The sequence below is a fragment of the Muntiacus reevesi genome, chromosome 21, assembly GCF_963930625.1.
Source record: "Muntiacus reevesi chromosome 21, mMunRee1.1, whole genome shotgun sequence".
In the NCBI taxonomy this organism is placed as follows: domain Eukaryota; kingdom Metazoa; phylum Chordata; class Mammalia; order Artiodactyla; family Cervidae; genus Muntiacus; species Muntiacus reevesi.
The window spans coordinates 31,026,276-31,049,763 of record NC_089269.1 but is presented as its reverse complement, the minus strand read 5'-3'; the positions used below and the strand labels follow the sequence as shown (position 1 = coordinate 31,049,763).

Here is a 23,488-nt window from a genome sequence, read left to right as displayed (position 1 = left end):
GCATGCTGCAGTTCATGGGGTTGCAAAGACTCAGACACAATTAGTGACTGAACAACCAGCAACCACCCCAGAAGAGAATCATCCCTAGCACCTGGATGGACAATTGTGTAAACAAACCTGAGAGAACCTTCTATACTTTCCCACTGAAGTTCCAACTGCACCTCCTTTTGTTAAGCAGGTCTTGAAACCATGGTCTTTGGCAGTTTGCAGAGCCCTTCCTTCTCATATGCAAGTGGATTGTTCTTCTATGTGATGGTTAATTTTATGTGTCAACTCGACTGGACTGCAGAGGGCCCAGACATTTTGTCAAACATTCTTCTTGGTGTTTCTGGATTAGTCTGATATTTAAATTGATGACTCCTCAGTAAAGCAGACTGCTTTCCATAATGTCGGTTATCCTCATCCAATCTGAGGATCACAGTCCTGGGTGGAACAGAAGGTTGACTTCTCCCTGGAGAAGCGGGAACTGTCCCTGCTTGGTTGATTTCAAGTTGGGACACTGGGTTTTGAATGTCCTTCAGACTGAAAACATACACCTGACTCTCCTGATTCTCAGGCATTCAGAGTTGGACTGCAACTACATTGCTGGATGCCCTGGGTCTCCAGCTTGCAGATCTTGTCAGCCTCCATATCATGTGAGAAAATTTCTGACAATCTATTAATTGGTCAACCAATCCTATTGGTTCTGCTTCTCCAGAGAACTCTAATACATCTTGTTGATCTGTATGTTGTTAATTAGTTCACAGGTCCCCAGCCACTTGGACACAAGTTGATTGAGGAAAAGTTTTCCTCCCAAGAGTTTTTATAATGAGGATGGGGTATTCAGGACTCCCCACTCACTCTGGAGGGTGGAGTGATTTTGAAATCTGCAACGATGCCAGAGAAATTCAACTTTCTTATCAGTCTGACTCTTGGGTCTCTGCCACATGTTCAATTAAATGAGGGTGATAAGAACTTTCCCTTTTTAAAAATGGAGATACTCATAGTTTAGATATACAAGAAAAATTTGGGGCTAGAACTAGTTCTCTAGGTATTGTGATTCTTGGTTTAAATTAGTCCTTCCCAGAGATAACAGATTTTCCTGGTGACTCAGATGGTAAAGAATCTGCCTGCAATGTAGGAGACCTAGGTTTGACCCCTTGCTCAGGAAGATTCTCTGGAGAAGGGAATGGTGACCCACTCCAGTATTCTTGCCTGGAAAATCCATCAGGAAAAGGAGCCTGGGGGACAAAGATTTAAACACGACTGTGTACCTAACACCTTCGCTTTTCCAGAGATAGTCATTGTGTCCATTTGTTCTCTTTTGTGTTATTGTTTTGTATTGTGCTGTCTATAAGTGTTTTACATAAGAATGAAAATCATAGGGTAGACAAAATATACAGGCATAGGTTCTATATAGCTGTTGTTTGAACTGGCCTCAGAGAGCAGCGAATTTGAGATTCTCACTGGACGGATGTTCACTTGAACAAACTTTGTTGTGAGTCTCCTCTAAAACTGAATGAGGTGCTTCATTCATCTTGATTTTTTAAAATTAAAAAAAAAATTAATTGTATTTTGAGCTTTTTTTTGTATTTTTAATTTTAATTGATAATTGCTTTACAATATTGCATTGGTTTCTGTTATATATCAACATGAGTCAGCTGTAAGTATACATATATCCCCTCCCTCTTGAACTTCTCCCACACCCCACCCTATCCCACCCCTCTAGGTTGTTACAGAACACCTGTTTCAGCTCCTGTGTCACAGAGCAAATTCCCACTATTTTACATATACTAATGTTTATGTTTCCATGCTACTGTCTCCATTCATCCCACCCTCTCCTTTCTCCACTGACTATAAGTCTGTTCTCTATGTCTGTCCAGACTCATCACTTCATGGCAAATAGATGAGGGAAACAATGGAAACAGTGAGAGATTTTATTTTGGGGGGCTCCAAAATCACTGCAGATGGTGACTGCAGCCATGAAATTAAAAGACGCTTGCTCCTTGGATGAAAAGTCATAACCAACCTAGATAGCATATTTAAAAGCAGAGACATTACTTTGCCAACAAAGGTCCGTCTAAGTCAAAGCTATGGTTTTTTCCAGAGGTCGTGTATGGATGTGAGAGTTGGACTATACAGAAAGCTGAACGCTGAAGAATTGGTGCTTTTGAACTGTGGTGTTGGAGAAGACTCTTGAGAGTCCCTTGGACTGCAAGGAGATCAAACCAGTCCATCCTAAATCAGTCCTGAATATTCATTGGAAGGACTGATGCTGAAGTTGAAACTCCAATACTTTGGCCACCTGATGTGAAGAACTGACTCATTGGAAAAGACCCTGATGCTGGGAAAGATAGAAGGCAGGAGGAGAAGGGGACGACAGAGGATGAGATGGTTGGATGGCACCACTGACTCAATGGACATGAGTTTGAGCAAGCTCAGGGAGTTGGTGATGCATAGGAAGGCCTGGTGTGCTGCAGTCCATGGGGTCGCAAAGAGTCGGACACGACTGAGTGACTGAACTGAACTGAACTATCTATGTTGGTGTCTCCATTGCTGTCCTGCAAATAGGTTCATCAGTACCATCTTTCTAGCTTCCGTATATATGCATTAATATGTGATTTCTACTTTTCTTTCTGAGAATGCTATTGAACTCCTCCTAACATCATACACAAAGATAAACTCAAAATGGGTTAAAGACCTAAAAGTAAGGCCAGAAACTATAAAACTCTCCAAATTTAGGCAGAACACTCTATGGCATAAATCACAGCAAGATCCTCTATGACCCACCTCCTAGAGAAAAGAAATAAAAACAAAAATAAGCAAATGGGACCTAATTCAACTTAAAGCTTTTGCACAGCAAAATAAACTATAAACATGGTGAAAAGGCAACCATCTTGATTTTGTTCCTTTGGATTATGGAGGCCACATTTTCTGTGTCCTCTTCTGCACCTCTGCACACCTCTGATGCACATAGTTAAATTATATTCTAAGCTTGGAAGTTTACCTCCAGATCTTCCCCCAAAGAAACAATAGTTTGTGTTACATTTGAATAGATATACTCATGCAGATCTTAATTGTGAAAGACGAGACAATGGATCATATAATTTAAAAAAGCTTTTATATTTAAGGGGCTTATAGAATGCTCTCATCTTACACAAATACCCTCTTGGTACTCTGGGAGGATCAAATAGCAAGAAGGGCACAAAACATATTAAACATGGTGAAACTGGCCTAAAATGTTCCCTTGGGTTTCCCAGCTGGCAAAGAATCTGCCTGCAGGGGACACTTTGATCCCTGGGTTGGCAAGATCCTCTGGATAAAGAAATGGCAACCCACTCCAGCATTCTTGCCCAGGGAAATCTCATGGACAGAGGAGCCTGGTGGGGTACAGCTCATGGGGTCACAAAAGAGTCAGACACAACTGAGCGACTGAGTGACTAAACAACAAGAAAATATCTCCTTAACAAAATTCAAGAGCAGAAGTCAGACTTAGAACAGAAATTTGTTTTACTGTAAATTCTCCTCTGCCTCCTTCTTATACTCACCTTTACCTCTAGCTCCTTATTCCTGACTCCCCAGATCTTTTAGATCCACCTTCTCCAAATCCAACTCCATTTCTTCAACTAATTCTTTTAATATCCCAAACTTCTATGGCTTCCCCGGAAAAATCTCTTGACTACTTAACTACCTGCTTTAACTTCCCTTTCTTTACAATAATTACAAGAGGCTTTTAAAAAAAATGACTTTAAAACATAAGTCACTCATCATTCATTATGACTGTTGTCAACCAAAAAATAGGGGTCTCCTTCATTGCAGGCAGATTCTTTACCAACTGAGCTATCAGGGAAGATACCAAAGTAAACAGGTGAATTTGCCTTTTGGTTGGTAGACTTGGTAAAGTTGATATCCAGATAATTCCAGCCTGTGATGAAAGACATTGCAAGAATTCCTTGCAGTTCGAAGATTTTAACTCATGTAACAATATTTCAAGATAATTTTCTTAACCTGGTACTTGTTAAGATATTTCTTATGTGTATATATTTCCTATAATGCCAATTACAATGAAATAATCTGGGGTTTAGGAAATTTGCAAGGTGTAATTGAAGAAAATGCAGAGGTGAAGTTAATGTGTTTTAGATATAGCACTTCCTATTTACATAGAAAGATATTTTCCCTTTGGTATGATTCTAAATTGCAAAAGTTTAATTTAAAAAAACGTCAGCAATTTTAGTTTGAATATTCAACAATATGAAGTTATATAGATCAAGCTACATTAAGCAGAATCTAGATTTTCACATTTGCCAGATCAAATCAGACTAATATTTACATTTAAAACATGACTGCATTGTATAATCATACCCAGAAGTTAAATTCAGCTACTATTTTTGCTAAAAATATTTTATTATTTTAAATAATAATAAATATCTATAAGGTGCAATGCAATACACAAAAGAAATATCAAAGAATGGTTAAAATTGGGTGGTTAGCTCCTAATGAAGCTGTGTGATCCTTTCAATTGGATTCAATAAATAAATATTTTCAGCATTCTAGTTTATGATGAGCTACAAAGTTAACAAGATTGTCCAAATAAATCATTAATTTTACATGTAGTCTGTTAATCCCTGCAAACAAATGGTCCAGAAATAGGAAAGCTAATTTTATGATAAACATTAAATATCATACAATAGTGACATTTTCTATTGAAATTATTGTTCATTATCAAGATCTAAATGTGTCCAATATATGCTCTCCAACCCGGATGGAAAAAGAGGTGGACAATAAATACTGACATAGCCAACTACTTTTCATAAAATACCATTAATAAGTAGGAAGTAAAGAGGCAGGTATTCCTATTTATATATAATCATATGAAGGGAAGGAACCAAAAGCTAGCCACATGATAATCGTCTTTCCTTTGGTATCACTGTTGTATATCCTTATTTTATGAAGGTAAATATGTATGAGAATAAGGCTGAGACAAGATATTTAGACTAAAATAAAGTACTAGTAATAAAGGAAACTAAACTCTGCTTATTCTCTCTTCTTAGGAAAAACATACAACTCAAAGATTTGTATTAGTTTCATTCAGAAAACTGACCATTCCACTCCTAATTTCAGCTGAGTGTTACAGGCAACGATGTAGAAGATCATGGTGTCTTCTCCATAAGTGCTCAGTAAGTGACTTTTGATTAATGGTTTAGTGTAAGTTCATCACTGATACTAAAACATAACAACTCAAGAGTGTATTTCTTGTTAACAACACCATTACAAATACAAAAAGCACATTATATTGTTTTTAAGATTTTTGTCATTCAAGACAAAAATTAAATAGCAAATCAGATATCATATTGTTATATATTTCAAAGAAGACAAGAAAGCCATGGAATTGGTCCTTTCGTAGAATACAGATTTCTTTTTTAAGAGAATGAAGACTAGCAGAGGTACATTTCATTTGAATGTAAATACTAGTATCTCTTTTTCTTACACTTTTGGAACTTTGGGCTATACTCATTTCCTCTACTGTTTTCTGGGCTGCTATCGCTATCGCTGCTTTGTCTCTGCCTCTTCCGTTTATTTGTCTGATAGAGGTCTGAGTCACTCGGTTGCTGGTGAGTCCATTCGTAAGAGCTGGGTCCAGCCTCCAGATCCGAAACATGAGTCAGCGAGGGAGACGCGGAGGTGCTACTAGCGAGTGGAGCTGTCATCTCATAGTAAGGAGGCTGCAGCGCCGGGCTATATGCAGGCCACTGCTGTGGGAAAGACCCGCACATACTCACCTACCGGAACAGGCCCACGAAGGAAAAGAAAGAAAAAGTTAGAGTATACACTTATGATACAAACAGCTACGAGCAAACCGAACCACGTGTCAGTATAGCAAGCACAGGGCTGCGGGAGTTTCCTTAAGCGATTAACAGAGATTCCAGCTGGTGTATGGGGTACTCCAGTACAGATTCGTGCGGTCCTACAGAAATGCAATGCAAGCCACATAGGTAGTTTTAAATCTTCTAATAGTCACAGGATGAAAATAACAATGAAACGGGTGCAATTTAAATAATGTATCTTGTGTGTGTGCTCGTTTGCTCAGTTCTGATTCTTTGCCATCCCATGGACTATAGTCCGCCAGGCTTCTCTGTCCATGGAACTTCCAAGGCAGGAATACTGGAGTGAGCTGCCACTTCCTACTCCAAGGGATCTTTCTGACCCAGGGATTGAACCCACATCTGTGTCTCCTGCACTGGCAGGTGGATTATTTATCACTGAGTCACTTGGGAAGCCCTGATATATTTTATTTATCCCCAGATGTCCAAAATATTGTCATTTCAACATGTAACCAGTATAAAAATTATTCATGAGATATTTTACTTTTTTATACTAAGTCTTTAAAATCTGGTGTGCCTTTTATACTTATGGATGTGGTTTAGGAGCTAAGTTGTGTCCGACTCTTGTGACCCCATGGACGGTAGCCCACCAGGCTCCTCTGTCCATAGGATTCCCCAGGCAAGAATACTGGAGTGGGCTGCCATTTCCTTTTCCAGGGGATCTTCCCGACCCAGGGGTTGAACCCGGGTCTCCTGCACAACAGGTAGATTCTTTACTGACTGAGCTACCAGGGAAAGAAAGAAAGAAAGTGATGTCGCTCAGTTGTGTCCGATTCTTTGCGGCCCCATGGACTGTAGCCTACTAGGCTCCTCCACCCATGGGGTTTTCCAGGCAAGAATACTGGAGTGGGTTGCCATTTCCTTCTCCAACGGAGCTACCAGAGAAACCCTATATATTTATGTACTTATACTTATATTCAAAAGCATATTCAATTTGGATACTAAATTTTCATTGAAAATAATCAGAATTTAGATTATATAAAAATTTAGTTGAAATAGTAGATATACATACCCAAGTTTTTTTCAAACAAACTTCAAAGTTTTGCAATAACTGCATCAAGATTCTCTTTCTAAACTTAAGTTTTAATTAAAATTGAGTAAAATGTACCAGCCCTGAGGACTGGTCTCATACATCCAACCTGGAATGGTGATCTGTTTCACACTTGATAATATATATGTTTCAATGCTGTTCTCTCAGATCATCCCACCCTCGCCTTCTCCCATAGAGTCCAAAAGTCTGTTCTATATAGTAATTAGCCTCCAACTAATAAAAATAAATGAAAAAATAAAAATAAAAATTTTTGGAGTGGAAAAAAAATTAAGTAAAATGAAAAAAAATCACTCCTTATGGAGGGCTGATAGTCACCATATTATACAGCACAGCAGTCAATTCTTAGGATAGATTAACTCAATTTTCCAGCTATTCAAAGTGGATTAAGGACCTATTTGCAGTGCAGGAATAGAGACACAGGCGCAGAGAGCAGACTTGTGGACAAGGCAGAGGAAGGAGAGGGTGGGGCAAATTGAGAGAGTAGCACTGAAAAAAATACATCACCATGGGTAAAACAGACAGCTAGAGGGGAGCCGCTATAAAACACAGGGAGCTGAGCTCACCTCAGTGCTCTGCGATGACCTAGGGAGCTTGGGTTTAGCGGGAAGGAGGGACGCTCAAGAGGGGGGCATATATGCATACTTAGGGCTGATTCATGGTGTACAGCAGAAACCAACACGACACTGCTAAGCAATTTTCCTCCAATTAAAAATAAAAAGTAAAATTAGTAACCAGTAATACTGAATGGGGCAACATTAGTTCTTACTAATATTTTTAAATGAAAGTATAAATAGACTGTGGACAATGTGATCATAAAGTTATTTACTTCCATTAAAAAAGATTAATAGGGAAAACAAGTGCTCTTGTGTGCATATGTGTATGAATGTATTTCTCATCTCATCAAAGATAAAAATAATGCCACAAAGAAGATATTGATGGTTTTAGATGAGAATTGGCTGTTTATTAACATCTCACCATAAACAAGAAAAGGGCTTTCCTGACGGCTCAGTGGGTAAAGATTCTGCCTGTAATGCAGGAGACTTGTATTTGATCCCTGGGTTGGGAAGATGCCCTGGAGAAGGAAATAGCTACCTACTCCAGTATTCTTACCTGGGAAATCCCACAGACAGAGAAGCCTGGTGGGCTACAGTCCATAGGGTCATAAACGAGTCAGACCCAATTAAGCACAGACTGTATAACCAAGAAAAATATTTTCCAAAAATGATATTATCAACTTTCATTATGTTTACAAAGTGAAAATGGCTAATTGAAAAATCTGAAGCTCATATGTATGTTAGATGTTTGCAAGAAATCACGTGTGAATCAGAATACCAGTGTATTCTGTGGGACAGAATACCTGTCCCACAGCTGTCATTAACAAGTTATATAATCTTGGGCTTGCTGATTAATCTCTGAACCTCAATTTTATTATGTCTAAAATGAGAAGTTAGAAGAAAATATTTCTTAGTTTCCTTTTAACAATATAGTTCACCACTGTGATTTCTAGGCCAGAACCACATTTTTGAGAGTCTTTGGAAATAAGGTAGTTTAATCTACCAATTGAGAAACTTTGCCTTTAGTTAAAATAAAAATATATGTACAAAAGCAGTATATTGTGATTGATGACTACATTCTATCAAAATGCTTCATTAAATAGTATTCAATTCTAGAAACATACCTTTTAAATTTTAAAAATATAGTCATTTAAGTGATTCAAATTTTACTTTACCACAGTGCATTATCACTTGCATCTGTCATTTTTCAATGATACACTGGCTTTTTGTGGAGATAACATGTGTGGGATTTCAGAGGATCGATTTCAGATAAAACAGCAGATCGTCCCCGGGGCACAGTGCTCAAGGCATCTTCTGCCTTCACTCTAGGCTGAGTTGAGCTTAAGTTCCAAGCAGCTTTCATATCCTTTGTAGTTTGTATTATCAAGTTACATTTTCAACCAAAGGCATATCAAACTTACCATCTTCTGAAAGAGAAAATATTCTTGAGATAAAGTTGCATTATTAATTGGAGAGAACTGCATGGAAAAGGGAGATCTGCCCATGGCTTCTTCATTTCTTTAGGGAGGTAAAAGAAGAAGTAATATGAAGTTAAAATTCCTATGGACTGGGTTCCTATTCCTAGGTACTCTAGTCTTAAAAAAAAAAAAAAAAAGAGAGAGACAGCTTCATAATTAAAGAGCTTCTCTAAAACCTCAATTAAGATAAATTAACTTTAAACATACAATCAATTATTACACTGATAATGTAGTGACATAGCAGTAACTCAAGTCTTATTAATTATTACATACTGAAATCTCAATATTTAGAGTCATATTTGGCTTTCTGATAGGAAAATGTTAAACCATGTTATAGTTGTATAAAGGCATAGAACACTCAGATATGAAGAAAGCAAAGTAAGTCAATAATAATTACCAAGCATACACTCAATCTTCTACAAATAAAAAAAGGTTAAAAAAAAGAGGAATTTTTTCAATTTATTTTTGAAGGTACTACCACTGTTTAACTAAAAAAATTATGCTCTTTGTTAAACGGGCTGCTGATATTAGCATGAACACATATTTGCTGATTTCTCCCACACAGTGATAGTGGTAAAGAACCCGCCTGCCAATGCAGAAGATGTGAGAGACTCGGGTTCCATTCCTGGGTTGGGAAGATCTCCTGGAGGAGGGTATGGCAACCCACTTCAGTATTCTTGCCTGGAGAAGTCCATGGACAGAGGAGCCTGGAGGGTTACAGTTCATAGGGGTGCAAAGAGACAGACACGACTGAAGTGATTTTGCACACATGCCCAATCCCTGATTAACATCAGAAGTGTCCAAAAACTTCATTTATATATGTAATGTTTGCATCTATGGAGATCTCTAATAAATTCCAATGTTACATGTACTGGCTGGATTCTCAGCTAGTCCTCGTTATAGCTAGTCTTCATTCTACTTGCTCCACAGTATGCCATAATTTTAATGCTAATACTGCTAATCTTAGGACAGGAAGTTTACTGTGGGAAGGGTGAATTAAAACAGGCAGATGGAGGCAAAGACAATGGCGGGAGAACAAGAAGAAGCTGTCAGACTGACAGGCACTGGTTCATGGTGAGAGCAGGATCACAGAAGCCAGTGGAAAAGTGGGTTTCAGTGAGGAAATACTTAGACAGTGTTGGTTTTTAGAGTAAACTGGATAAGCATCAGAGCTACTCTATCACTGATCAGAAGATTCCTGACAACAAACTGTTAAAAGAATAGCTTCCAAATAACAGTGGGGTTAAGAAGTGAATAGGAAGTAAAGATGTGAAGGATAATTTTTCAGTGAGAAGAAGGGGAAAAGATAACAGACTGATTTGGAGACAAAGTTCAAGGAGACATGAACATGTGTTTGCAGTGAGTGATGGTAAATAAACAAGATAAAAAGAACAATGAGGTTATAGACTGGGGAAGATGTGACCCAGTAGCAGAGGTGGTGAGATTAGCACCATTATGAAAATAGATGCAAAATTTTTAAAACCACAATCTTTCCCATGGGAATCTTAGGGCATGCATATGTTTCTCCATAGAGGAGTCACAGGTAAATTGGGAAGTCACATGTTGAACTGTGTCAACTCAAAATTTATATGTTGTAGTCCTAACCCCAAATAGTTCAGAATGTGACCTTTTATGTGAGAGTTAAACTATAAAGAAAGCTGAGCACCAAAGAATTGATGCTTTTAAACTGCGGTGTTGGAGAGGACTCTTAAGAGTCCTGTGGACTGCAAGGAGATTCAACCAGTCCATCCTAATGGAAATCGGTCCTGAATATACATTGGAAGGATTGATGTTGAAGCTGAAACTCCAATACTTTGGCCACCTGATGTGAAGAAGTGACTCATCAGAAAAACCCTGATGCTGGGAAAGACAGAAGGCAGGAGGAGAAGAGGACGACAGATGATGAGATGGTTGGATGGCATCATTGATTCAATGGACATGAGTTTGAGCAAACTCTGGGAGCTGGTGATGGACAGGGAAGCTTGGCGTGCTGCAGTCCATGGGGTCACAAAGAGTTGGACACGATTGAGCTGAACTGTGACCTTATTTGGAGATAGGGTTGCTGCAGATGTAATTAGCTAAGAGGAGGTCATACTGGAGTAGGGTGTGCTAAACAGGTATCCTTCCTTATTATAGTCAAAAGGGGAAACTTGTAGAGACAGATGCACACAGGGAGAACATCATATGGAGATGAAGGCAGAGAGCTGGGTGATGCTTGTACATGTCAAGGAATATCAATGATTGTCAAAAATCAAGGGAAGCTATGAGAGAGGCACTGGCTTCCCTGGTGGTTCAAATGGTAAGGAATCCACCTGCAATGGGGAGACCTGGGTTCAGTCCCTGGGTCGGGAAGATCCCCTGGAGGAGGACATGGCAGCCCACTCTAGTATCCTTGCCTGGAGAATCCCATGGACAGAGGAGCCTGGCGGGCTACTCTCTGGGGTTGCAGAGTCGAACATGACCAGGCGACTAAGCACAGAACGGCATACATAACAGAGGCACAGGACAGATTCTTTCTCATCGCCCTCAGAAGGGGCTCTAGCAGACACCGTATTTTGGACTTTGAGCTGTGAGACAACACATATCTGTGTTTAACTTCATTTCTGATTCTTTTTATGGTGGCCTTGGCACTGAGAAGCTAAACACAAAGGAGAAAAGGAAAGATATTCCCATTTGAATGCAGAGTTCCAAAGAATAGCAAGGGGAGATGAGAAAGCCTTCCTCATTGATCAGTGCAAAGAAATAGAGGAGAATATTGAATGAGAAAGACTAGAGATCTCTTCAAGGAAATTAGAGATACCAAGGGAACATTTCATGCAAAGATGGGCACAATAAAGGGCAGAAGTTGTATGGACCTAGCAGAAGCAGAAGATATTAAGAGGTGGCAAGAATACATAGAAGAACCATACAAAAAAGATCGGCATGACCCAGATAACTATGATGGTGTGATCACTCACCTACAGCTAGACATCCTGGAATGTGAAGTCAAGTGGGCCTTAGGAAGCATCACTATGGAAAAAACTAGTGGAGGTGATGGAATTCCAGTTGAGATATTTCAAATCCTAAAAGATGATGCTGTGAAAGTGCTGCACTCAATATGCCAGCAAATTTGGAAAACTCAGCAGTGGCCACAGGACTGGAAAAGGTCAGTTTTTATTCCAATCCCAAAGCAAGGCAATGACAAAGAATGCTCAAACTACAAAACAATTGCACTCATCTCACATGCTAGCAAAATAATGCTCAGAATTCTCCAAGCCAGGATTCAACAGTATAAGAATCGTGAACTTCCAGATGTTCAAGCTGGTTTTAGAAGAGGCAGAGAAACCAGAGATCAAACTGCCAACATCTGTTGGATCATCAAAAAAGCAACAGAGTTCTAGAAAAACATCTACTTCTGCTTTATCGACTATGCCAAAGCCTTCGACTGTGTGGATCACAACAAACTGTGGAAAATTCTGAAAGAGATGGGAATACCAGACCACCTGATGACTTGCCTCTTGAGAAATCTGTATATAGGTCAGGAAGCAACAGTAGAACTGTACATGGAACAACAGGCTGGCTCCTAATCAGGAAAGGTATATGTCAAGGCTGTATATTGTCACTCTGCTTATTTAACTTATATGCAGAGTACATCATGAGAAACACTGTGCTGGATGAAGCACAAGCTGTAATCAAATTGCCAGGAGAAATATCAATAACTTCAGATATGCAGATGACACCACTCTTATGGCAGAAAGTGAAGAAGAACTAAAGAGCCTCTGGATGAAAGTGAAAGAGGAGAGAGAGAAAGTTGGTTTAAAACTCAACATTCAGAAATCTAAGATCATGGCTTCTGGTCCCATCACTTCATGGCAAATAGATGGGGAAACAATGGAAACAGTGACTGACTTTATTTTCTGGGGCTCCAAAATCACTGCAGATGGTGACTGCAGCCATGAAATTATAAGACGCTTGCTCCTTGGAAGAAAAGCTATGACCAATCTAGAAAGCATACTAAAAAGCAGAGACATTACTTTGCCAACAAAGGTCCATATAGTCAAAGCTATGGTTTTTCCAGTAGTCAAGTATGGATGTGAGAGTTGGACTATAAAGAAACCTGAGCGCCAAAGAACTGATGTTTTTGAACTGTGGTGTTGGAGAAGACTCTTGAGAGTCCCTTGGACTGCAAGGAGATCAAACTAGTCCATCCTAAAGGAAATCAGTCCTGAATATGGATTGGAAGTACTGATGCTGAAGTTGAAACTTTGGCCACCTGATGTGAAGAAGTGACTCATTGGAAAAGACCCTGATGCTGGGAAAGATTGAAGGCAGGAGAAGGGGATGACAGAGGATGAGATGGTTGGAAGGCACTACTGACTCGATGGACTTGAGTTTGAGCAAGCTCCTGGAGTTGATGATAGACAGGGAAGCCTGGTATGCTGCAGTCCATGGGGTCGCAAAGGGTCAGACATGACTGAGTGACTGAACTGTATTGAACTGAACTAGCACTGGTGGCTGTGACGGTAAAAAATCTGCTTGCCATGCCTGAGACCGGGTTTTGATCCTTGGGTTGGAAAGATCCCCTGGAGAAGGGAATAGCAACACATTCCAGTATTTTCTCCTGAAGAATCCCATGGACAGAGAAGCCTGGCAGGCTATAGCCCATGAGGTCAAAGAGTCCAACACGACTGGGTGACTAACACAGGCACACTAATGCAGTAACTATTTACTAAAAGCAGAAGGTATAAGAGGTAGGAACAAGCACAGAAACACATTTCCAAGCAAGACGAGTGAAAGACCAGGGTATGACAAGAGCAGCATTCTCTGCACAACACTTCTAGGACACTCTGGCCTTTTCTCATTCTTCCTTTATAATGCAGCACATACTAGAAGAATAAGGTATTACCAGCGAAGGGGAGTATTATGGAATATATACCTATCTCTGATCTTTTACCCTAGAATTTGTGATAATTAAAAGTATATCAAACGGAAGTAGAACATGTAAGAGTTACTGCTGTCTTCTAAGTTTTTTATCTAGTCTTTCTTCTTCTGACCCACACCTAGCAATACCTTGTTTTTTTCCAAACTCATAAGGAAAAAGAGGTATCTTGTGCCCCTAGAAGAAGAAGGGACGTTTTTATGTAACCTAAATGGCTCAGTTCAGGAGTCCACAGTTCCTTTCATGCCAAACGAGTGAATCACCACCGCCTCCCGCCAACATTTGCTGAAAGTACTCACTGGATACTTGCTATATGCCCACTATTTTAAATACCTTGAAACTATGAATTTTGATTCTGACAATAATTATCCTCACTGTAGATATGAGGTACAGTGTGATCATTTGTCCAGGGTTATACTGTTAATAAAGTTGACAGAGGCAGGATTCAAATTCAGATAGTCTGAATTCAGCACCTACTTTGTCCCGATTTCATGGATTTAGAAATGTGGGGGACAATGGGGACATGGAGCGCACTGTGTTATGCGTGGGGTGCAGTACTTCTGCAAAAGATGAGTCTGGGTAACTGCCAGTCCTAAGAGGTCACTCTTTTATGATTAGGAGGGTAGATATAATTAGCAGGCATGGGAGGTTCAAATGTTGTTAGTTTACTTGAGAACATTCAGTTCTGCTACAGAAAACAAGAAAACCACCAGGGTGGATAAAACTCAGAAGAAACGCATATGGAAGCCTTTACGAAAGATACACTGATGGATCTGATGCAGCAGCAGAGAGAAACAGGGGCTATGAACATTAGTGTAGCTAGAACTCAGCTAATACAGATTTATGAGATAATGATGATAGTGTAATTAGAACAAGCAAGTGACTTGGAAGACAGGCAGAATTCATAACATACATTAAATATTCAAAATAATTTAGTATGTATTAAGAGATGCCACGGATAGATTCAGTGGAAAATACGATGGAACATATAAGACTGTTAGTCACAGGTGGAAAGGGAAGGAAAGACCAAGTCATCATCATGGCGCCTCTGGGCTAAGTTTTGCTGTTCTTGTGTCTGCTCTGCCTAAGAAACTCAGGCAGACCTTGTGGGTATGTAGCTCCTTCTGTGGCCAGGTATATTTGCCCCTCTGTCTCTTTGAGAAAGCAAGCAAGCGAGATTAGCTCTAGGAACTTTCTATCTGAACGGAATCTCTTACTCTAACCTCAACTCTAGGGTTCAAGAGTGCGTGCTTGCTAAGTTGTTTCAGGTGTGTCTGATTCTGTGTGACCCTATGGACTGCAACCTGCCGGGCTTGTAGCCTGTCCAGAGATTCTCCAGGCAAGAACACTGGAGTGAAGGTTGCCATGCCTTCTCCAGGGGATCTTCCTGACCTAGGGATGGAACTTGCATCTCTTAAGTCTCCTGCACTGGGAGATGGTTCTTTACCCCTAGAGCCACCTGGGAAGCCCACTCTAGGGCTAATAATCACACAATCAGTGGGGAAGGCTGATGCAATGGAGAGAAACAGGTTGTATGAATATCAGTGTAACCAGAACTCGGCTAGTAGGGTCCTCTGCCTACTTGTATCCTATCCTCCAAATGTTAAATTATCCAATACCCAAAGCTTTTCTTTTGCTTTTCACTGTATCTTTTAAACTGATTTAATAAATGCTGTGATTTGAGCATCTTAATCTGGTTTGGGAGACTTTCTGTTCCATGACCTTTGGTATAGCTAAACTGAGAGTGTCCCTGCAGGCTATGGTTGCATCAAGAAATAAGTCTACATCAAATGAGGATATTTTGAAAATTACCATAGAGACATTCTAAAAAGTAGTAAAATAAATAGCAGAGTGACTTAATGTTCAAAGGCTTAATTTCAAGTCTAGAAACTATCACCTTTTCATCTTTGCGCCCTTGGCAGTTAGTTGACTTTTGCATCTCTATATTCAAGTATAAAATATGGATAATAGTATTTCTATGATCCATCGCAGTGAGGCTTTGCACACTTCAGTGATTTCACAGTAATGAAAAGTACATGGTAATCTATAAACAATGCTACAAATATAAATCTCTCCCACCTACTACAGAAAATATTGACCGAATTTTAAATGAAAATACTTTCTGTCACTTTTCATGGCTTCAGGAAGCATGAATTCTTTAATATTAACCTATGTCTAAATAGAAAGGTTTTATAGAATATATGAAAACACTTCCTGGTATTAGGACCATATTTATTTGCCTTACCTTTATGAAAAAAATATTTTTAATTACCTGTAGCTGTGTGAATTTATCTTAACACAGCTTTCAAAACTTTGGTTAGCAGGTTCATAAGAGCGAGAGCTCCCTTCAAAAGAAAAAGAATAACAGATTACTTCGTGGTACATCTTTTTGGAGTTCTCACATTAAGCCATTTTCAAAAACTCCATATAAAATACACAAGATAACTCTGACCTCCCAAGTACTATTTACAAGGTTGCTTATATCACTATAAGAGCCTGAATTATACCAAGCTTTGTCCAAAGCAATGACTGTAGAAAAGAATTAGGCTGACATGGGGCCATACAAAGTATATAATGCTGCTTGCTGATACATACCTGTAAACTAAAGATGGCAAGTAATCAGTGTTATTTGCCTTCTGTGTAGAAGGCATGAGTTCTCTAAACTGCACTGACTAATGTGAATGTAACCTGAAGAGGCTGCTGCGCAGCTGGCTGGGGATGTGTCAGAACAGGATACGGCCCGACCTGTTTTACTGTCGGTATGAGTTGATTGGTGGTACTTGAGAGCATGATGCAGCCAATTAATTATCTTTGTTAAGACAAAATGAAATGTGAAGTGGCCCTTTTCCTTTGCAACAAGACAGCATTGTTTTCTTGTTCTTATGGTTTTTTTAGTACAGCAAGAAGAATAAAAACCAAACAAGGGGTACATCCGTAAACCTGAATCATTGAGGAAGGAAGGAACATAAGTACCATAAGCACTGCAACATAAGTATAAGCACTGCCTCTCTGAGTCCCTCAAACTATGAAAGGGCTAGAGTAATAGTGCCGTGTCCTCTGGGCATCTAATCAATGATGAACAGTGTTGATGTGTGGCAGGAGAAGGTGTTTGAGGCCATTCATGTCAGGAAGCTTTTCTCTGTGGCTATGATGGGTCAGACTTTGGCCAGCTGCTTTTACAGGGCTCAGATCCAGGGTTATATGTATAACATGGTAAACCCAGGACAAAAACTAAGGCACCCACCCTATCTTCCAAATGGTAGATATTTGATACCATTGACAAGAAGATCAGCAAATAGCCTTGCTGCATAAAAGCTAGAGTTGCGTATCCCCAGTTCACTTAGATTTAATTTTTAACAGCCAATAACAACCATCATGGCTATTTGCTGACTGACATTAAAAGAGACCACTTTAAATTTTAATATAGAAAAGATACTATGGATTTGGCAATGTCATTGGTAGTATTAACTAATCACATAATATTATGAAAGTGTTCTGAGAAATTTTAAGAGGCTACAGGAGCACTTTTGTGGTCCTAGGCTATAACATAAAAAACATGGCGGGGGGGAGTTTACACCTTTGGGTACAACACCACCAACAAAACACACTTGGAAGATTTCATCAGTGAGAGAACCTACCAAATCGATACTGCACATTAATTGGCCTTCCATATAAACGAATTCCATTCAGCAGAGCTATGGCATAAGACACTGATTCTGGGTGTTTAAAGCAGACAAATCCAAAAGACTTCGGCTTTCCTTCTCTGTCTTTGCATATAGTCACTTTGGTTAATGGCCCAGCCTGCAAAAAACTTAAAAATTATTTTGTCATAAATCTAAAGATTTTTTTTTTACACTCAGAAAATCAACTAAATTCAATTTAGGCTAAAATTCCAAATCTGTTAGCAATAACAGCTTTTTATATAGTTCTTTTGATCATGTATTTTCCTAACAATAAATATCATACTTCATCACACTTTCTTGGTATTTTCTGGCTCATCAAAAAACACTTCTGTTGTTAAGGTCAGGAAATTTTAGGTAATAGTTCCAAATCTTAAAAGGAAAGACAGGCCTAACAAAACAATTTAGAGTGCATTTAGATCTAAGATTAAAATACGACTTTGCCTCCACACATATAAACCATGTTTAACTCAAAAATAATTGAAAAGGTAAACCCAGCATTCCTTGAGATGTTGGGTTTATGTTCCCATAAAGAAACTGGTAACATCACATCAAAACCTACTTTGTTTTCTGACAAGATTCAAACATTTTCACAAGAGAAATTAAATTTCTGATCTATATAGAAGTTGTATTTTAATATGGTAAGCTCCTTTGGTAAATATTCTCAAAGGGAAAAGTGCTTTAATATGTTTAAAACTTTTAAGTAGGTGCACTATTTGTAAGAATGAAAAATTAGTAAGGGTCTAAGTCTAACAACTGGGGAATATTATTCCATGGTATATTATTAAAATAGGATAAAATAAAATTGAAAATATTCAGATCTTATTGTGATTAAAACCTATAATTAGCAATACAGAGTACAAAAGCAGAGTCAAATATTGTAGACGAGTGCTAATTACATCCTCAAATGTCACATTCCCATCATGACAATGATTAGATGAAGTACTTACCAAGCCTCACATAGATTTAAAGGTAGATGGTTCCTACTTTTTCATTGCACTTTAATGATTGATTGCTTTTCTCTGTTGAATTGGTTATGTATATTAAGGAATTATTTTTAATCTAATGAAAAATGTTAATTATCATCTTTAAAATGATACTGTATTTTAAGATTCAATCTTTCTTTCTTTATTCTCTACTTTCCCAGGGAAAGGCTCATCCTCCCTTCTGGTTTCAAGAACCACCTTATCAACGAACCTATGTTTTTCCCACTCATGTCTCATTCATGGAGACAGTCTCCTAGAGAGCTCCATGTGATTATACTTCAAACAACACATTTGAAACTAAATTCATTATCTTTCCCTTGAAATCTCTGCACTGTGCTGTGTGCAGTCTCTCAGTTGTGATCCTTTGGACTGTAGCCCGCCAGGCTCCTCTGTCCATGGGATTTTCCAGGCAAGAATACTGGAGTGGGTTGCTATTTCCTTCTCCAGGGGATCTGCCTGGCCCAGACTTCTTGGTTAAAAGTACAAAGATATTAAACCCGATTTTCACTCTTCCAAGGATAACCAGAAATTTGAAAGAAACTAGTAAAAAGGAGAGCCATATAGTAATAAAACAAATCAATTTTAATCAGTGTTTTTCCACAAGTGGTGTTAAATATATGAAATTACAAATGGACAGAATATGCTTACATGCTTTGAACTTTACAAATTCAAAAATATACCCATGCATTTTTAAAAGATGAAATTCAACAAGAAGACTTGATGGTAGTAAAAATCACATCATAAGTTTTTTAGTATTTTTAAACCAGAGTCAAACACATCAATCGTGCTGCCAGTTGTCAAGGTTTGTGAAGTTTTGCTGGGTTGAAGCCTTTCTAAAAGACACTTCACTTTAGTAAATCCTCCCAGAATACAGAAGAGCATAGGCAAAAATAAAAACAAATGTTTTGCTGCCTGATCTATTAAGAGAGATGAACATTTAGATAGAAATTATAAAAAAATGAGATTATCAATCTATCTAATGTATCTTGTAGTTTCACATACAACTGATACAGATCCAGTTCCTATTGACTAGAAATAATATATGCACATGGGGGCATTCAGGTCTATCTATCCCACTGACCTCATCATTCCCAAACCCCTCTTTTTGTTGGCTCAACATGAGAGAAGCTTTCTGGAGAAAATGAAATATAAATTTTCTTTCTACCTCCCTCTATCCCTCCTCTTCTTCTTTCCTTCATTTTTTTTTAAAGTTAGAATGATAAATTCCAAATAATAGTAGGATGAAAAATAACTGCAGGAAAAGATAAGTATTAGAGTAGATTAAAAACGGCAGGCTTAAAAGGATGTCAAGTTAGAAAAATAAGCATTAAAGCCTTAAAAATCAGCAACATTTTTCAAGTAATGTTTTATGTCCAGGAAAGGAAACTGTGTTCCTGGAGAAAATTCTATCAAATTGTGTGCATCTGTTGGTGGCTCAGATGGTAAAGAGTCTGCCTGCAATGCAGGAGACCCAGGTTTGATCCCTGGGTTGGCATGATCCCCTGGAGAAGGAAATGTCAACCCACTCCAGTTTTCTTGCCTGGAGAATCCTATGGACAGAGGAGCCTGGCAGGCTACCATCTATGGGGTTGCAAAGAGTCAGACAGGACTGAGCGACTAACACTTCCACTTTCACTTCATAATTAACAGAGGGGCACTTTAGTTCAGACACAAATGTAGAGCCTTTCAGAAACTACATAAAGAACCCCTTTCACCTCTGGTACTCATGCTTAGCCTTGCGTATTTAGTTTTGCTATTGTCTCCCTTGGAACTTGCTCTTATTCTGATAGAGGAAAGTCACTTCTGATTTCTCTTGAGATAAGCATCAGTACTATTATGAATAGTAATAGTAGTACTATTATGAATAGTAATAGTAGTACTATTTAGCAGTAGCAGCAGCAGCAAGCACTTAGGAAGTACCAGGTTCAGTTCTGTCTGATCTGGATGCGTTTATTCACTCTTCACACCACATCACACTGTAGATACGATGACTCCCATTGGCATTTGAGGAAACTGTGGTGCTGAGCTATTTGTGTACTTGGCCAAAATTACATTGCAGATATCAGAATTCACACTTGAAATAACTTTGCCGTACTAAATGTCCCTCTTTTTGCACATTATTTTAAAACATCATGATTAATTTAAAATTTCTCCTTTTAGAAAGACCAAGGACTGTCTCAAATGTGTATGTCTAGCACCTTACTTACTGTCATTGTAATTATAGATCACTGAACGGTTAAATGAACGGCCGAATGAGGATATCTCTTTAACAAGTAAGATGTATGTGTATACAGTAGGTGTATACAGGAGACATAAGTTATCAGGTCTGAAAAAGTTTTCGTAAGATCCTCTTGGTATGAAATAAAGGGAAGTAGTCACGATATCTATCGGTCTCAGTCATGATTTGGCTGCCCAAATTATGCAGAAATCTCATTTATCATTCTGGTATCAATCGGTCTCAGTCATCATTTGGCTGCCCAAATTATGCAGAAATCTCATTTATCATTCTGGAGTAAAATCATCTCCTGTATAGAAGGGCTTGGGAGAGTAAGTAACGTAAATGAAAGCATCTTAAAATATCTTCCTCTCATTTCGCGGGATGTAAGGCGTCAGCTGATTAACTGAAGGAAGACAGTGACAGAGCTGTTTTCTGTTGTGTCTGAGCATACCAAGGCCAGCAGCCTCTGCAAAGCCCTGACTCAGGGCTGGGGGTTGGGGGTATCCCAGTCACTGCACACCCCAAGCCTCTGCAATGGGGATGGGGAGGGGAAGGGTTGGGAATGAGGCGCACTTTTTGTCACTTCACTACCCACTTGCTAACCTGGAGACAGCTGAGCCAAAGCGGAACTAAATTAAAAGCAGAGCAAGGGATGCGGAGGGAAAGGGAGCCGGACTCCGGGTGGTTCAGGTGCGCCCCGCCCCTCCTGCTGCGCTTCCGGCTCGACGCGCTCCGCCCCTCCAATACCCCTATCCCTGCCGACTGTACCTGAAGGAACAGCTCGTAAAGAATCTCTTCCCGCACTCGAGCCTCTAAATTTCCCACAAACACCGTCCTGTCGGCTTCCTCCTGAGTAGGCAACATCCCTCCGGCTCGACCCCAGGATGGAGGAGGCTCCGAGGCCACGCCCTCTCTCTTTGCTGGCGGAGCCGACGAGGAGAGTAAGAGCGCCAGGGGCGGGGCGAGGCTGCGGGGCCACGCCCCCAGCACCCCGTGGTAACCGCCCACCGCACCTTCGCGGAGTCCCGTATCCGACCAGGACCATGGGAGAGTGAGTGAGACTAGGATTAGTCTGCAAGGGGCCTTGACATTTTGCTTGTGGAGATCCGTTCGTTTCTTCAGGGCACGACATTATTAATTGATTTGGGGTTTGTTCAACAAACATTTTAAATAAAATGACTTTAGAGATGATTTAAGACATACTAACTTCATTACCGAAGCTCACAGGCTAATGGGGGAAGACTAATTTCTTTGTTTCCAAAGAGTAAACGAGTAAGTCATTGGGGTTTAAAATTGGTGTTTTTCATAAAACTCGTTTTGAAAGAATGAGCGCATATGTGCGTGGATGTGGATAGAGTACTAGAATTAATTTAGCCAGGAAGTGTTCCCTAGGGAAGTCTTTGAAAATGGACACAGGATTTAGGTGGACTGTAGAAGGCATTTGAACTTGAGAAAATAGACTAAACCAAGGAATACTGGAAAGATTATAGCAAGTTTTGTTACTGAAGCCAGAATTTTTGAGGATGGCTGTTGAATGACTGTGGGCTTCCCACCCGGCTCAGTGGGTAAAGTATCTGCCTGCAGTGCAGGAGACACAGGAGACAGGAGTTGGGTCCCTGGTTTGGGAAGATCCCTTGGAGGAGGGCGTGGCAATCCACTGGAGTCTTCTTGCTTGGAGAATCCCATGAATAGAGGAGACTGGTGGGCTACAGTCCATAGTGTCGCAGAGACTCAGATAGGACTGAAATGACCGTGCATGCACGCATGCTGGGTGACTAGTAGGATCTAATGTTTGCATTTTATATCAGGGCTGTACTTTGTAAACTGTGGACCGAGGGGAAGAATTAATTCTTACTTGAGGGTTGGGAAAAAAAATTCCTGAAAACAATAAAGATAGTTGAAAGGAGGAAGAAAACTTACTCAGAATCTCAATGTTTTGATAAATTAATCAAAATATTGTCAACTGTTAATTTGGCTTCATTTCTGATACCGTATCTCTACAAAGAAATATGGTGATAGTTCATTTTGAATTGAAAAAGTATTCTTTTACATGGACCAAAGAAAAGTATTCTTTTACATGGTTACTGGACCAAAGAAATCATCTGTTTTGATGGAAAGGGACACATCTTTGGAATCCAGATTTCTAACTGAATTCTGACATTACTTAATTTTATAACTTCAAGTCATTTCACTTTGTAGAATTCACGATCTATTTCTTAAGGATTTGGTTGGACTAATAAAATTACCTCATTTAATAGCTATTTTCTGAGTGCTCACTATGTGCCAGGCACTATTTTTAATGCTTGGAAAACAAAGGTGCCTATAAAGATATGCCCTTCTATCACCTTAGAGCATAATGGGACAAGCAGATTTCTTGACCATATAAATAGAAAATTATGTGTCAATGACTTCAGTAGTTACCTTCAGTTGATATATCATAAGTCTTTAAGTCCTGTCTCCACTTCTTTCTTTCTTCTTTCATCAGTATTGTAGTATAGTAGGAGGGGGTTGTGAAAACATGCACATTGTATGTGTGTGTGTGTGTGTGTTCAGTTGCTCAGTCATGTCCGACCCTGTGACCCCATGAACTGTAGCCCACAAGGCTCCTCTGTCCCTGGGAATTCTCTCAACAAGAATACCGAAGTGGGTTGCCATTCTCTCCTCCAGGGGATCTTTCCAACCCAGGGATTGAACCCAGGTCTCTCACATTGCAGGCAAATTTTTTACTGTCTGAGTCATGAT

The 23,488-nt window shown here is 39.4% G+C and overlaps 2 protein-coding genes across 3 annotated transcripts in view; one reads left to right on the top strand and one right to left on the bottom strand.

Moving 5' to 3' along the window:
* Positions 1-4,465: 4,465 nt before the first annotated feature.
* On the bottom strand, positions 4,466-21,712 carry RBM11 (RNA binding motif protein 11). Of its 2 annotated transcripts, none has more exons than XM_065913649.1 (5): positions 21,515-21,712; positions 17,501-17,663; positions 16,135-16,207; positions 8,888-8,984; positions 4,466-5,759 (listed from the first exon to the last, which is right to left on the bottom strand). In XM_065913649.1, exons 1-5 carry the CDS (start codon positions 21,608-21,610, stop codon positions 5,448-5,450), a joined length of 741 nt encoding a protein of 246 aa, XP_065769721.1. In that variant the 5' UTR covers positions 21,611-21,712; the 3' UTR covers positions 4,466-5,447. The 2 variants fall into 2 exon arrangements, with proteins under 2 accessions (XP_065769721.1, XP_065769722.1); XM_065913650.1 differs by having other exon boundaries at positions 4,466-5,732.
* The window catches only part of LIPI (lipase I), a 70,198-nt gene continuing 68,392 nt past the window's right edge, over positions 21,683-23,488 (top strand). The window contains exon 1 of the mRNA XM_065913646.1: positions 21,683-21,797. The gene's annotated coding sequence lies outside the window, so the exon portion shown is untranslated. The remainder of the gene's footprint in view (positions 21,798-23,488) is intronic.